This window comes from Bacillus rossius, chromosome 13 (assembly GCF_032445375.1).
Source record: "Bacillus rossius redtenbacheri isolate Brsri chromosome 13, Brsri_v3, whole genome shotgun sequence".
NCBI lineage: Eukaryota > Metazoa > Arthropoda > Insecta > Phasmatodea > Bacillidae > Bacillus > Bacillus rossius.
The window spans coordinates 9,333,278-9,348,895 of NC_086340.1; the positions used below are offsets into that span (position 1 = coordinate 9,333,278).

Sequence of the window (15,618 nt, forward strand, 5' to 3'; positions counted from 1 at the left end):
GCTGAATCCAAGATGGCAACCTGAATTGCAGCATTAAGTTCGGCGACTTAAGATCGCGGGATCTAAGATGGCGACCAAGATTGGTGTATCCAAGATGGCGACCAGGATCGCTGGATCCAAGATGGCGGACAAGAGAAAGGGAGGCACGGAGGTATAGATCGCTCGACTCCCACAAAGGTGGGATCCACAACGGGATAAAAAAAAAAAATTTTTTTTAGCAAGTGTGAAACGTGGCGGTCATCACTGTGAGCCCGCCCATTAATTCCGCCAAGGTTGCATCCTCATTTAATAATGTCACCAAGGACGTAACTAGACTAGTTTCCACCCGAGGCAAGAACTAATCTTGCCACTCTGCCCCCATCCCCCTTTTTTTCCCAAACCAAACAACCCGACAACACTTCATATCGCCACCAAATATTAATGTTTAAAATTAGATGGTAAATACACATATATTTATTTGCAGTCATTTCATTTTTAATACTTCGTAAGTTGGATGGCACGCGAATAAAATACCTTCATTTAAATATTTGACGATATGGATGCATGCATCTTTCAACACAAATAATTCAGTTCACCTGCCTTCCAAAAAATTTTTTTGTGTGTTCTATCACTACGATATTCAAGTAAATATATATTGTAAAATCACTCTGTGGGTTTAGCGACCCCACGCCCCCCAAATTCAACTCTCGGGGTACAAGCCCCGTCTAACTCCCGCTAGTTACGTCCCTGATGGTCGCAGGAGAAGCGTCCAAGTGGCGTCCCGCGAGGTCCTAGGTCGTTGTGTCAGTAGGGGGAGCGAGCGGGTTCGGACGCACCGAAGGTTGTAAGTAGGGGGAGCGGAGGAGTTCTAGGCAACACGCGCGTGTGTGGGTAGAGGGGGGGATACGGGGGAGGGGACACTTACCTAGGGAGCTCTCCGGGTCGGAGAGGTCGCTGAGGGACGGCACCTTCTGCATGGACCCCCGCGACCGCACGCCGCTGGCCGGCACGCATGAGTCGTCGCTCAGCTCCTGCTTCACGCTGACTGTGCCGCACTCGGCGTCCGACCTCTGCGGACAAGGGAGAGCGGAACCCCTTCCTTCAGGCATCGGCCCTCAATCCCTGATCCTCGTACACGAACACCGACGAAATGAGATTAACAGAAGTAATGGTTTCTTCGGTCATCTAGAGGGGAGGGGCTAAATGCCCAGGGCTCGCTCACCAGGGGGACTCTAGCTGAGTTTAGAGATTTTTTGAATGAATGGGTTTACCCTTATAAGTAGAGACCGGAAAAATTCGCGGTTTCAATGGCCTTCAGGATAGACTGCACATTTCCCTGTACACTCGGCCAAATAACGCAAGTTAATTGGCTGCTGACTTGTAAGTAGTCTCAGCTGGTTTGTCTGTGATTCGATCCTTCTTTGGTTGGAGGTTTATAATTGGTTGAGATTCGTCCAGATGAACAGCAAGCCAATAGCAAAATCATCTGTAAGGTATATGTATTTGACTTCTAGCTTATCGCCGAATGAATCCGCGAATTTTTTCGGCCTCTACTTATAAGTAATGCGATACACACAGATCTTGTTTATAGTTAATGCCACAGCAACATCTAGTCTCTAGATTTTTGCATGATTGTGGGGTTTAAAAATATTAATAAGGTCGGGAGTCCGACAAAATTATTTGCCCCCCGGCTCTTAGTTTCTCTCAATGACCCTGGTTTCAGCCACACCAAAGGTCAAGCGTTCGCTAATGTTCGGTCGACATTGCAGTCGTCATTAACAGGGCAATGGTCTCCTACTGCTCCTAATCAGTAGGACACCATTATCCTGATGATAAAACTGCAACATCTATCGAAACATTGGGGAACATCTTCACTTTTGACGTGAAATTTTAAATTAATGAATGCTCAGATTACACATTTACATATTTCCAAAGACCATACGGTACTGTAGGCTATTTTAAAAGTAGTATAAGTCAACACCAAAATGAATTAAATTATAAACACCAACTTTTTTTTAGCAGCCAGTCACTATATATTCAGGATTCCACTAAATTATATTCTTTAACAAAAAACAAAGCATGAAGAGAAACAAGTTTGTAAGTTGCAATCGTCAATAACCCAGGGTTATCCCTAGCCGCCCATGGACACTTTCGAATGAGGGAGGGCTTAACCCCTACCTTCCCACATCCAGGAGACAAGTTATAATTATGAGCGAAACTTTCATTCTTGAATAATAACTATGACCCTACACAGTAAATCAACTATATCTATACATTCAACATGGTATGCAAATTACAAGGGATGTTTTTAATAAGGTCCGTATGTGAATGAAAGTGAGAATGATGTGCAATCGCCGCAGTGCGCTTGTGCATCTGCTTCCAGGATGCTTTGCACATTTTTTGATGCCATTATCAGCCATATCATTTGTGTGTGTGCTGAGCTGTAGTAATTAATAGTGTTTAAGAAAACTGAGTCCCCTGCCATATGTGAGATACAATCTGTAATTATATTCTTGAGTGCAAGAAACATGGCGACAACAGAAATTCACCATCAGATTTGTGATGTTTACAGTGATAATGCTATGAAAGATAGTAAAGATCGAAAGGGTGTGAGAATGTTCAAGGGCGGGCGAGTTATTGTGCATTATGAGCCACATCCTGGCCAACATTCTCTAATTTCTGAAGAGTTAGGATCATTCTTCGCTGGATTGGCATTAGTGACGAATCTGTTGAGCTGGAGTTGACGAGTAGTCAGGAAAATAAATACAGTGGCATTCATGGGTATCATGTTGGTCGATGTTGGTCAGCAAGGCAGTTAAGTAAGATATTATTACGATTTCTGATGTAAGTAGAACTGGGTTCGTAAGGGATAGCACAATTAAGTTTTATTACAGTTTTTTAAATTCCAATATTTATATTAATAATAAATATTATACTTAAAAAATGTCCGACCACAAATCGCTGGCACTTCAACATGTTTATTCTCAAGTCACTGAATGTCTGTCAAGTTCCACAGTTCGCACTCCTCATTGGAGCTAGACTCAACAGTGGTTTTGCCCCTTACCTTGTGCCTGTCCGCACACATTCTTGTGTCACTCAGTCACCACACTCCCACGATCCAGTCGAACTCCACGTCGCACCACTCTCAGGGGGGGGGGAGGGGGGGGGGGCTCTCACCCTCTTAGCAGATGTCATAACATTTATTGTTTTCCTATTGCTTGCTTTATAAAGTTATGCCATGGTTCGTGTGTTACAGTGATTATCATGGCCAGTTACTGAGGAATGCCTTGGTAGCAGAACCCTCCAAGTTCATTAATTTTCAGTATATGAAGTGTTTTATGTCAATATCATTTATTGTTAAAATACACGTGCTACTGGCTCTAGTTGTCACGCTCAATTTTGTTTTTCCAGTTCCACCCTTCGTCACAAGTTGACAACATACTAGGGCAAGCTTGTTTCAGAGTTTACAGAATCGTCACTTCTTAGACTGAATGAAAACACTAGGGAACTTAAAGGATATCATTACTTATTCACGAAACAACTTTCACACACTGAATGAAACTTAAGTAGTAGCTATTAAGTAAATAATGCCAACATTTCATACATACCTCGTCGACGCTCTCTTGTTTGATCATCCTCACAGTAGCTGCTACATCGTAACTCTAGAAAATAAAAGAGAACATGGATATTGAGAAAAAACTGCACTGTGAATTTACTTTTTCATTCATTACATACATGGAATAACAAGCAGAATATATGATCTACATGCTGCAGGTACCGAGTGTATGACAAGGGCGTGTCCAGCAAAAAAAGAGGGGGGGGGGGGGGCATTTTTTTGTAATTCAGCCTCTTTTCATAAGTAGGGACTGGAAAAGTTCGCGGTTGCAATGACCTCCAGGATAGAATCCAAAATCATTTACATACTCGGGCAAATGCCAACTGCTAATTGGCTAGTTATTTGTGAGACCTGTCACCTGGGATGATTGTGATTCGATACTTTCTGTGTTGAATGTTTTTCAGTGACTCAAAATCCTTAATATTAATTGTTTTTCAATTACTGGAGCAGTATGAGGATAAACGTACTTGGATTCTAACCTACAGCAAAATGAATCCGCAAATTTTTATGGTCTCTATTCATAGGGAAGCGAGTCTATGGTGGCGTACAATAATAATAGAGCATTATTTATTTTTAAAATTTATACTAATGTGAGAATTAGTTACAAATTTTCTGTAGCCACACCCCCTTGATTCTTGTTTTATTTTTCCAACAATTAGGAACTGTAGCCCCCTTGCCACCCCCCCCCCCCTTTTTTTCAGGATACGCCCTTGCATGTTAATACAAGCCATATTTATGTGTATATTCTGGCAGGTTAGAACTAATGGAACTAATTACCTATATGCCCAATTGTACAGATAACAGCTAAAACATGGCATAACAAATCAAACTTTTATGTCTGATAATCCTTACGTTGCAAATAAATTTTTACTTCAACATTTTAGATAGCAAAAAATACTGCAAACAATGACACGACTTAGAGTAGTATCAACAAACTTCAAAAAATACAATCAAATTCTAGATCAGTATCATTATGAACACACAATCTGAAAATAATTCTGACCAAGTCCCGATTAATTGAACACAAATTTGAAACCAAGTACATTTTTGAGCAGGAAAATAAATGTCGGAAACTATTATTTTAGAATTTGACAGAAAGTCACTTCAGTCTAATTTAATAGCTATATTTTCTGAAAAGATTTTCAAGAAAGTTTGTAGATTGATTTAGGTGTTAGACCTGGAACATTTACAGACTCATACGAAAGATGGGTCCAGTGGCGTAGTGGGGGGTGTTAAGAAGCATGGCCCCCGGTATTAAAGCGGGGGTACGGGGGTCCTCCCCCGGGAAAATTTGGATTTTAAGGTGTAAAATAGTGCTATTTTAGCAGTTAGCTATTTTTTCGGTTCTTAAATGTAAATATTGTAATGGTAAAAATTTTATTAATTTTAATATGAAATTTGTTTGAGTGATGAATAAGAAATTAATTACAGATTTGGTGCTAAGGGGAGGGGGGTTTAACACCTAACCCCCCCCCCTGGCTACGCCCCTGGATGGGTCACATCCCAGTCCATCGCTGAACTGTGTCTTCAACAGTACAGTTAAGTGATGGAATACAATTTTTCACCTAAAATATGCCGATATCGTACTACATTCTGATAACATAATAACTCTTTAAAGTATAATATCCATAAATTTAATTTAAATGATCAGTATTATAAAAACCTGAATATATATGATATTCATTTTGACACAAATGAGATATTAGCATTTATAATGTTTTCTCAATTGTTTTATTTTTCTATTTTTCTGAGTTATTCTCACATGGCAATAAGTAGGGACACCTGTATTTCACGATTTCATTTCATGTCAAGGTATTTCACAAAACACTGTGGCCGGCATGGCCACATTTTTACTTGTAATTTATTTTTGTTGCTGGTCTCTAGTTTTATATGGTTTTTTATTTCACGTATTTTTACGCCTTTTTTAATTAATGTTAATTTATCTGTAAATTTTTTTAATTATATTTGTTTCTGTTAATTAGTTATACGCCGTTTGGTAGCTATCGATTATGAGTTTAAGAACATCGATTGTGTTTCACGTAAATACCACTTGGCGAGCGCCCGGCGGTTGGCTGATGACTTCAGACATTCGGCTTGCCGGGAGTGAAAATCAGCTGGGGCCGCGTGGAGTGTGTGGCCAGCGACCGTCGAGGCCAGAGCTATGTGACGGTGCGGACTGGTGTGCCGGACGGCAACGGGCGACGAAGAGTATTGGGATGGAGGCTCCACGCTGGGTGACAGGGCAATGGATTGCCCTGTGATACAGAAGAAATCAAGGTAAAGAGAGGCCGCGATTTTGATTTTTACCCTCGTGGTGCTGCACTGGTTTTTGGCAAACCTAGTGAACTGTGTATTTTCCCATACTAAATTTTATTTGGACGGAACTTTTATTAGCCTGTTTGGTGAAGAGGCCCATTTGTTTCACACGTTGTTCCAGTGTGGGATTTTTTAAAAAGGTCGCCCGTTTGCCTGTAGTTGTAATAAAAGTATAATTTTGGAAGAAACAAACATTTTGCAATTTGTTTTTGAGACTTTGTCTTCGGAATTTGCATACTTAAAGTTGCATTTAGCTAATATAATCAGCTTGTGCAGTATTATAAAATGTATGCGATCGGTATTGGACTACATGCGCAGCCTGATGTTGGTTGGTGCGGCCATTCTACGTTTTTATGAAATCATTGGCAAGTTAATAAAGAAGTAAGACTTTGTTTGAAGTAGATGATAAATACTTCTGTGGTAACATAGTTATGTTACGTGAAGAGTTTTTGCTACATTTCCCTTAAAAATAAGATAATTTTTTTTTGATCATCGTTCACGCCTTTGTGAATTCGTACCTATGGCCCGGCGTGGCATTAGACTCTGGAGTTGGTGAGGAAGGTCAGGAAGCCAGCGCACACCTAGGATATTAACTTTGTTTTTTTGGCAAGTCTTTAGCAACGAACATCTGAAGAAAGACTAAACCGTTGATTGAGAGTTTAAGAACTTTATTTAAATAAATTTTTTGTACTTCAGTATTATTATTGTAGAATTTTTTATATATTTGTATTGTTTGTCTTGTTTGATTTTTGGTATTAGGGCAGTCAGTAAATTTTGATATTTTATAGTGGCCACGCCTCACGCCCTTATATATTTTTATACTTGTTGTCATCAGTATTTATATTTTTACGATTTTTTAAAGGTTATTGTTAGTATCGCAAATGGGGATAAGATGCTGCCATTATTAACGTCAGCTTTTGTAACTAAGCTTGTATGGTTATGTATAGTAAATACTATTTTTGCAAATTTCTATTTTTTACTAACATACGTCCAAAGTCTTGCCTCTTGTTTGTTTAAGGGTTACTCTGCTTTTATATCCTTTGAAGTTTTTGGCCTGACCCCTGGGCAGTGGTGTGGGGAATTTATATTGTTTAGCTTTTTAATATTTATTTTTTTCCTTCGCGCCCAGAGTGAGTCGGGGACGCAACCCCTCTTCCAATTAAGGAGGAAGAAGGGTTTCAACACTGTAGCTTTTTCTAAGAGTCATGGCAAATTGTGAGGGTGCAGCAGTACGGTGACCACATTCTCATTGGCCCCGTCAAGAGCGGGACGACACCTCTCCCCGACCTCAGCCAATAACCACAGGAGAAAAGCTACAGTATTTTGTGAAATACCTTGACACGAAATGTATTCGCGAAATACAGGTGTCCCTAGCAATAAGTACTATAATATTTTGTTTTTAAGATGCAAACACACAAAACATTATCAATGTTTTATATAAACACAACAAAATAAAACATACACTTTGTCTTTCTTCACTACCTACCTTATTACACACTTAACATTTAAGAATCAGGTTATGTATGACTCATGCTACCCTCTACCAATTGATAAGGACAAAAATTTGTTTTTTAACAGTACCTACCAATATTTAGAATTTTTTTACATAACTCATTTTAATATATCTTAAATTACATAAATGTTTGCTGGTAATGGAAAACGAGAAAATGTTTCAGAAAAATATTTGAAAACATTTTTTCCAGTAAAATTTTCCGAACATTGTTTTTCTTTGGAAATTTATTCCTCTAACATATATATTACTTATTCATTAAATTCTCGTGCCATTGTTCTCAAGTAGTAAATAATACTACCCAACATTTCACATTTGTTCAAGAACTGTCAAACTTAATTTTTATGCGGTCAAAACAAGTCATATGTATTGTGTCAGACCAAAAATAAGGTTGGAAAAAAAACACAAACACATGTCACATTTACATTCATTGCACAGAAAACATTTTTCTGTACTTATATAAAGGAGTCCTTTGGAAACCAGTTGCCAAGAAATAGTTTGAAATACTACAAGAAAGATATTGTAACTCTGTACAACACGTGGCTATGGTTATTTTTGCATATAATAAATGCGTATTTTTTTCTAGCCAAACTGAGGAGTATTTCTTAGGACGTAAGGGGCATAATTTTATATTGTAATTGATGTTTCATCCAGGGATGAATTTTTTAAACCACAGAAAAGATAATCGAATATTAAAAATTTGAATGCTTACTATGAGCGCCGTTAATACAGAAAACTTATTCAGGGAACGGTTTGAAAATAACTTTAAATATTAGAGGTACTGGGACAACACAAAGCATAAATTCCCGCGCAAGAATCCGAACCCAATATTACTGCGAACCCTATTTTGTTGTGATATAGTTTTTTTTTCATGTAATTGTACAAAATTTACACGAATAGATCGGTTTCATTTACAAAAAATATATATATATATATATGCAGTGTAAGAAACAAGTGGATGTTTTGCAAACAGGTAGTAGCAGAACCTGGGGAAAGATCCCAGTTCGCGGCCCACTGGCCCGCCGCGACCTTCAGCGGTCCTTCAGGGGCAGCTGGTCTCTCAGCCACCCACTTGGAAGCCCGCAGCAGGTGTGGGCCGACCCGGCGACACCAGGTTCCCAAGGTCATCACACCACTCTCGGGCGCCTCCAGCAAGTGAACCCCGCGCGGCGTCTCCGAGGCCGACCGACGCGGTGCTTGGCTTCAGCCGCGTCCACTAATGCTGGCGATGACTAGAGACCCGGAAAATTCGCGGGTTCAATGACCTCCAGGATGGACTCAAATCTCCTCTACACACTCGGGCAAATGCCAACTGTTCATTGGCTGCTGACTCGTGAGACGTCTCGGCTGGGTGGCCAGTGATTCGACACTTCTATGAGTGAGGGTCTCTAATTGGCCCTCAGTCCTCCAGATTAACAGTGAACCAATGACAGAAGCAGCACTAAGGTATAATTATTTGAATTTTAGCATAACACGAAATGAACCCGCGAATTTTCCGGGGTCTCTAGCGATAACCAGAGACCGGTGAAATTCGCAGATTCATTTCGCGATAGTCTGAAATTCATACATATATACACCTTTAAGCTGCTTGTGCTATTGGCTCGCTGTTCGTCTGGGCGACTCTGGGCCAATGAGAAACCCTCAGCCGAAAGAAGTGACGAATCTCGGGTAAACCAGTTGAGACGACTCACAAGTCAGCAGCCAACGAACTGGTGTTATTTGCCCGAGTATACAGAGGACTGTGTAGACTATTCTGAAGGTCATCTAAACCGCGAATTTTTCAGGTCCCCTAGCGATAACACGTTTATGTAGCATTTTTCAGGGGCATGCGCTTCTCGCGAAAAGATTCCGAGACTAGCTGTAAGTTAAAAACACTGCAGCATTGTCTGTGATCGGGTGAGTTTCTTTCAGGTACATGTCTAATGTCAGTACAAACCAATCAAAGTAATTAAATACGGAGTTAAACGCGTCCTGAGTGGCTCGGTCAAACAAGGCAACGATTTCTTCCGCAGACGGCCGCCAATCACGAGGGAGAAACCGCTGCTGGTACGGGTATACCATGTTGCAGTCTAATAGGCGTTGAGATTATTTTTTTTCGAGAAAAATGCCTGCCCCTTAGCATTTTTCTTTGCAACACGAGAAGACAAAATCTTCTCGGTAAATTAAAAAAAAAAAAAAAAAAACAAGAAAAACCTAGCCGCGGAAAAATCACCATAAAAAATATATATTGTCGTTCTACCATAATTCCTCCGGCAATTTAAATGTGCATTGCCATTACACCACAGCCTATTTGGAGAACACATATTTACTATATGCTACTCACTGACTGGTGAATGGTTAATAGTTAATAGTTTTAAAACACAACTTGTCTGGAAATCTTTTCGCGAAAAATGCTCAAGGGAATTGGGGGGGGGGGGGGGGATTTTTCTTAGTTAAAAAAAAAAATGCTTGAATGAAACATCAATTAAAATATAAAATAATTTTCGCCAATTTTCGTAAGAAATACTCAATATTATCTCGAAAACCGTATTTCGCATGTGTAAAAAAATAACCATAGCCACGTGTTGTACAAAGTTACAATATCGTTCTTGCAGTATTAACAAACTGTTTCTTGGCAACTGGTTTCCAAACGAATTTATTGTAAAAGTACAGGACAATTTTTTTTTTTTCTGCGTACTAAAGTAGAATCCACAAACGCGTGCGTAATCCAGCCGATATCTTGAATTCACCTGCTGCTGCCACAAACCACCTTCTCTCCGGGTCGCAAAAAATGATTTCCCCGCGAAACAATCTGATTGCTAACTAGAATGCAATACGACATGTCTAGAGACCGGAAAAATTCGCGAATTCATTTCGCGATAGGCTAAAATACAAATCGTTATACCTCAGTGCTGCCTTTGCTATTGGTTCACAACTCACCTGGATGACTCTGGGCCAATGAGAAACACCCGACCAAAGCTTTATCGAATCACAGGCTGCTACGCTGGAACGTCTCACAAGACAGCAGCCAATGATTGGGTGGCATTTGACCGAGTGTACGTAGAACTATGGATTTCATCCTACAGATCATTGAACCCGCGAATTTTTCCGGTCCCTAGCAATACGACATGTCTGCCGAAAGATTTCAGCCTCGTAATGAACAGCCGCCTGCGGGAGAAGGCACCACCCTTATCTGGCCCCCGGCCATTCAGAAAGCGACTGCTTCCGCACAGAATTGCCGTGGTTTTAGTTTGCCGATAGTGGGCGCGTGCCTTGAGAGAAACTCAACCAATTACGAAACGCAGACGACACTGCCGTGTTATCAACACACAACTGCGGTCTGCAAATCGTTCCGCGAAAAACCCACTGTCTCGACACCGTTATTCGTTCAGATGTTTTTAATACCCTTGTAGGTGAATTTTCTTTTAAAAATTGGAAGTAGCTTGGCTTCTGGGTTGTAGCCGCGTCCTTGGCGAATTAATTCAACCGACATTTCGGTCGACACTGCAGTCGCCATCATCAGGGAGCAGCTCAGCAGGTAACCGCTCCCTGATGATGGCGACTGCAATGTCGACCGAAACGTCGGTGAATTATTCGCCAAGGAGGACGCGGCTACAACCCAGAAGCCAAGCTGCTTCAGACAATGGCCGTGAAAGTCTGCGAACATTATTAACGAACCTCTATCGTGATAAAATTACCAGGGACGTTCAAGTGTGGACACAAATAACGCAATTTTTTTTTTTGCGTGTCCAAGTTTTTTTTTTGAGATACAAGAAGATAGCTCGGGTCGTAAATAAAAACTAAAGCAGGTTGATGAATGGATAGAGACCGGAAAAATTCGCGATTTCAATGACCTATAGGATGGACTCCATGATCCTCTATGCACTCGGGCGAATTTCATCTGCTCATTGGTTACTGACTCGTAGCACCTGTTAACTTGGGATGCTCGTGATTCGCTACTTCTTTTGTTTACAATTTTTTTCCATTGGCCCAAAGTCCTTTAGATATACTGTGGCCCGATCACCGAAGCAGCAAAATTGCAAACTTTTTGGATTCTAGCCTATCGTGACAGGAATGCGCGTATTTTTCAGGTCTCTATGAATGGACGCTGTGGCAAAGGGGCTGGCGAGATGTGGTCGTGTCCACCCCTGAGGACCCCGCCCCGCCTTCCGATAGTGGTGGGAGTAGGAGGGGGGGGGGGGGGGTTCGCCCACGTGACCGACACACGAGGTCGCTCGAACCCCCAACAATGTTCGCGGCTCGCGTTTCGGCGGAACTAAAAAGCAGCCAATCAAAGCAGCGTCAGCGAACCAACTTCATTTTTTTTAAGTTTCGTATCACATAAGCAGAGACCTTTAAAATTCGCGATTTCAAATCCCTAAAGGATAGACTCCATGATCCTCTATGCACTCGTGCAAATTACATCTGCTGATTGGTTACCGACTTGTAACACCTGTTGACTGGAATGATCGTGATTCGCTAATTCTTCTGTTAAAGATTTTTCATTGGCCCAGAGTCCTTCAGATAAACTGTGGCCCAATCACTGAAGCAAAATAATGTCAAAAGTATTTGGACTCTATCCTATCGCAAAATGAATCCGCGAATTTTACAGGTCTCTACACATAAGACTAGGTGGCACCGCACATAGTTTTATTTTTCTGTGGCATTATCAAGAGACCTTCACACAAATTTCCCTTATTTTCTGGTCCCAGTATTAATTCCACCAGTGGCGGACGCAGGAGGGGAGGGATATGGAGTACTATGTGTCAACCACCCCCCAAATAAAAGGAAAAAAAAAATTGTACAAGATCAGTGAAGGCAGTAAGTTATCTAGGCAAGGTGAGCTGTTACAACGCCTGCAACTTCAACTATGAGAAGCCGCGTCGCCTCTGACTACTCCTGAAGGGGGACGCACCAAAAGGCCGAAATACCACAACGTCGAACGTACAATAACGCCGAAAACCATAACGCCGAATGCAAAATTGACTACAACGCCTACAGCTAGAAATCTGCTGTGTACCACAACGCCGAAATACATTAACGCCGAAAAATGTCATTGCAGGACTGCCACAAAGGTTAGGTTAGGTAAGGTAAGGTAAGGTTAGGCTAGGTTAGGCTAGGTTAGGCTAGCCTAGGTTAGGTTATGTTGTGGTACATTTTTCGGCGTTACCGTATTTCGGCGTTGTGGTACACATCAGTTTTCTAGCTGTCTGCGTTGCGGTCCATTTGGCATTCGGCATTATGGTATTCGGCGTTATTGTACGTTCGGCGTTGTGGTATTTCTGCGTTGTGGTAACGACTCCTCCTGAAGACCTGCGTGTCGGTGTGTTAGTGTCAGTAGTACGGTACAATTATTAATACAAGTGGTCGATTTTTTAAATATTTTTGAAGTGAAAAATAATTAGAGTTAATTATAACGATGGGCACGTAGCATGCAACAAAAAGTGTTAGGATGAAAAAAGGCTATATACAAATAAAAATTATATATGTGCTTTTAAATAAAATACTTAAGTGATTGATGTAATTAAAAACATTTATTTACTATCAAAATTAATGATTGAAATGGTTTACAAAATTTTTTTCAAAAGAATTTAATTTAGGTTGTGTTCCCGTATGTATAATTTATCTGCATTATAAATTACTTCATTATTGTTAATAATAAATAATTAAAATTCATAATTTATAATCAATATTCAACATATTTATTGATTTTCTTTACTAATTAAAATTATCTCGAATATTTTAGTGAATTAAATAATTATTTTTACACCCATGTTTATATTAATACTGACACTGAGTATACAACCGTATTTACAATATAATTGCAGTGATTTTATTATTTTATTTCTATTAATTACTTGCATGCAAAATTAAAGTTATTTTATCACGCCAAGAAAGTTCAACTTCTAACGCACGTACACCCGATAGTTAACGTAGTCAAATGTAGTAAACGGACTAGATGTAAGCTTTTGGACATACGCCATTGCTAAGCACATGTATGTCTGTAGAAGAAAACTACATGTGCTTGGCAATGGCGTATGTCCAAAAGCTTACATAAAGTCATGCACTCCCATTGCACAAACCTTTCAAAGATAATATGTAGAGACCTGTAAAATTCGCGGATTCTTTTCGCGATAGGATAGAGTCCAAATACTTTTGACATTATTTCGCTTCAGTGATTGGGCCACAGTTTATCTGAAGGACTCTGGGCCAATGAAAAATCTTTAACAGAAGAATTATCGAATCACGATCATTCCAGTGAACAGGTGTTACGAGTCGGTAACCAATCAGCAGATGTAATTTGCACGAGTGCATAGAGGATCATGGAGTCTATCCTTTAGGGATTTGAAATCACGAATTGTACAGGTCTCTAATAATATGTATTAAACGGCTCGATCCTTTTATTAATCTACCTAAAATAAGAATTAATGATTTATTGCAGTGGCATGTGTGTTTTCTCTGTTTCTGACCTTGATGGAAGCATGCGGCCAGTAAGGTGGTGGAGAGGGGGGTCTCTCAGGGGAGGGAAGGGGGTCGCTCCGACACTCCGGCTGAGCCCAGCTCTATCAGCACTAAGTGCAGCCTTAGTTGCTTGTTAATAATATAACAAATATGCCAATTCACTTTTAGTAATGTAAATTATTAATTTACATAAATGATATCCTATAAGTATGTGTAATTTGAACGTGGATTCAACAGGGAATTCCTTTGTGTTCATTTTTTTTAGAAGTAGTAATTTTTTATTATGGTATTATGATTGTATTCACTTTTCAATGTATTCGCTGCCGGAGCAAACTACGTCGACTATTGACACAGTTGATCAGCAGACACATAAATATTTATACTGTACGATGAGACGGCTTCGAACTTTGGACCTGATTTCCGACAAGGAATTCATTTAAAATCCTGCCTATATCGTTGAATTGATCAAACGGTAGAATGCCCTTTGGCTTTGTGAACTTTGGCTCGCTCAATCCGCCACGGACGGCAGCACACAGTGGTTGCACGTTTTCTTCTCCGTTCGCGAGATGACTCCTGCCCAATCAGTGGCGGATCCATGGGGGGGGGGGGAACCAGGGGTAAGTGCCCCCCCCTCCCCCCCCCCGAAAAACCAGTTGTCTGCTACATTAATATTGCCAACAAAAATGATTGTTTATGAAACCAATAAAATATTTTAATATAATTAATGAATTTCTTGTAGAATCATAAAATCTGGTGGTTGGAAGTCATGTGTAGGGACACCTGTATTTCGCAAATACATTTCGTGTCAAGGTATTTCACAAAATACTGCAGCCTTTCTCCTGTGGTTATTGGTTGGTGTTGGTGAAAGGTGTCGTCCTGCTCTTGACGGGGCCAATGAGAATGTGGTCACCGTAGTGCTGCACCCTCACAATTTGCCATGACTCTTAGAAAAAGTTACAGTGTTTTGTGAAATACCTTGATATGAAATGAAATCGCGAAATACAGGTGTCCCTAGTCATGTGTAGTGCGAGTAGATTAAATACAAATTTAGTAATTTCAAGACATTTTTTTATCTGGCTATTCTGATAACCTAGAGTGAACCTCTGTATCCGCCACTGTAGCCCAATTGCCGTACGCGTCGAGAGCTGGACCTTTGAATATATATACTGTATAGAAGTCGCGAGTGGATAGGATTTACTCTACGTTTTTCAGAAGCGTATGATGAGCAGCTTGGGAACTTTACCGCTGCAGTGCGCTGCCGTAACGCCCTGTATCGTCTTAGTTGTTATTTACACGTTAGAGCGCAGCACTGTCGCCCGCTGTCATTCCCCGCACCCCCCACCCATCATTCACTGCAGCTCGAGGACGTTTAACGGGAGGACGAAGGGGTGTTTGAAGAGTTCGACACTTGTCCGCTAGGGACCACCACAAGTTGATGCCCTAGAGATGGTGGCGATTGAGGCGGTGAATTAACCAACTACCTCAAAACCGTATTAGAAATTTTAACCTGGGCTGGCGACTTCTATACAGTATATATATTCAAAGGCTGGACTGAGATGAGCGAGAGACAAGGGGGTGTCGGAGCGTCTGGCGGCTCAAGCCAGAGGTCGCTGCAGCCCACGCCCCGTCGCGCCGTCCGGGCGCCGACAGCGCTGGCTAGCGGCGGTTCGCTGCAGTGACTCACTGGCTCGCTCTCCTCTACCCCCTCCTCCACCTAAACACCGTCATGCTCATGTGCATGCGCTGTTTACAAACA

The 15,618-nt window shown here is 40.9% G+C and overlaps 1 protein-coding gene across 3 annotated transcripts in view; it reads right to left on the minus strand.

Moving 5' to 3' along the window:
- Window positions 1–15,618, minus strand: part of LOC134538209 (ETS-like protein pointed) — a 506,080-nt gene that overhangs the window by 399,522 nt on the left and 90,940 nt on the right. For all 3 annotated transcript variants that reach the window (XM_063379310.1, XM_063379308.1, XM_063379307.1), the window contains 2 exons: window positions 3,588–3,641; window positions 905–1,049 (listed from right to left, as the gene is read on the minus strand). In XM_063379310.1, coding sequence (XP_063235380.1) covers window positions 905–1,049; window positions 3,588–3,641 — 199 coding nt within the window. The remainder of the gene's footprint in view (window positions 1–904; window positions 1,050–3,587; window positions 3,642–15,618) is intronic.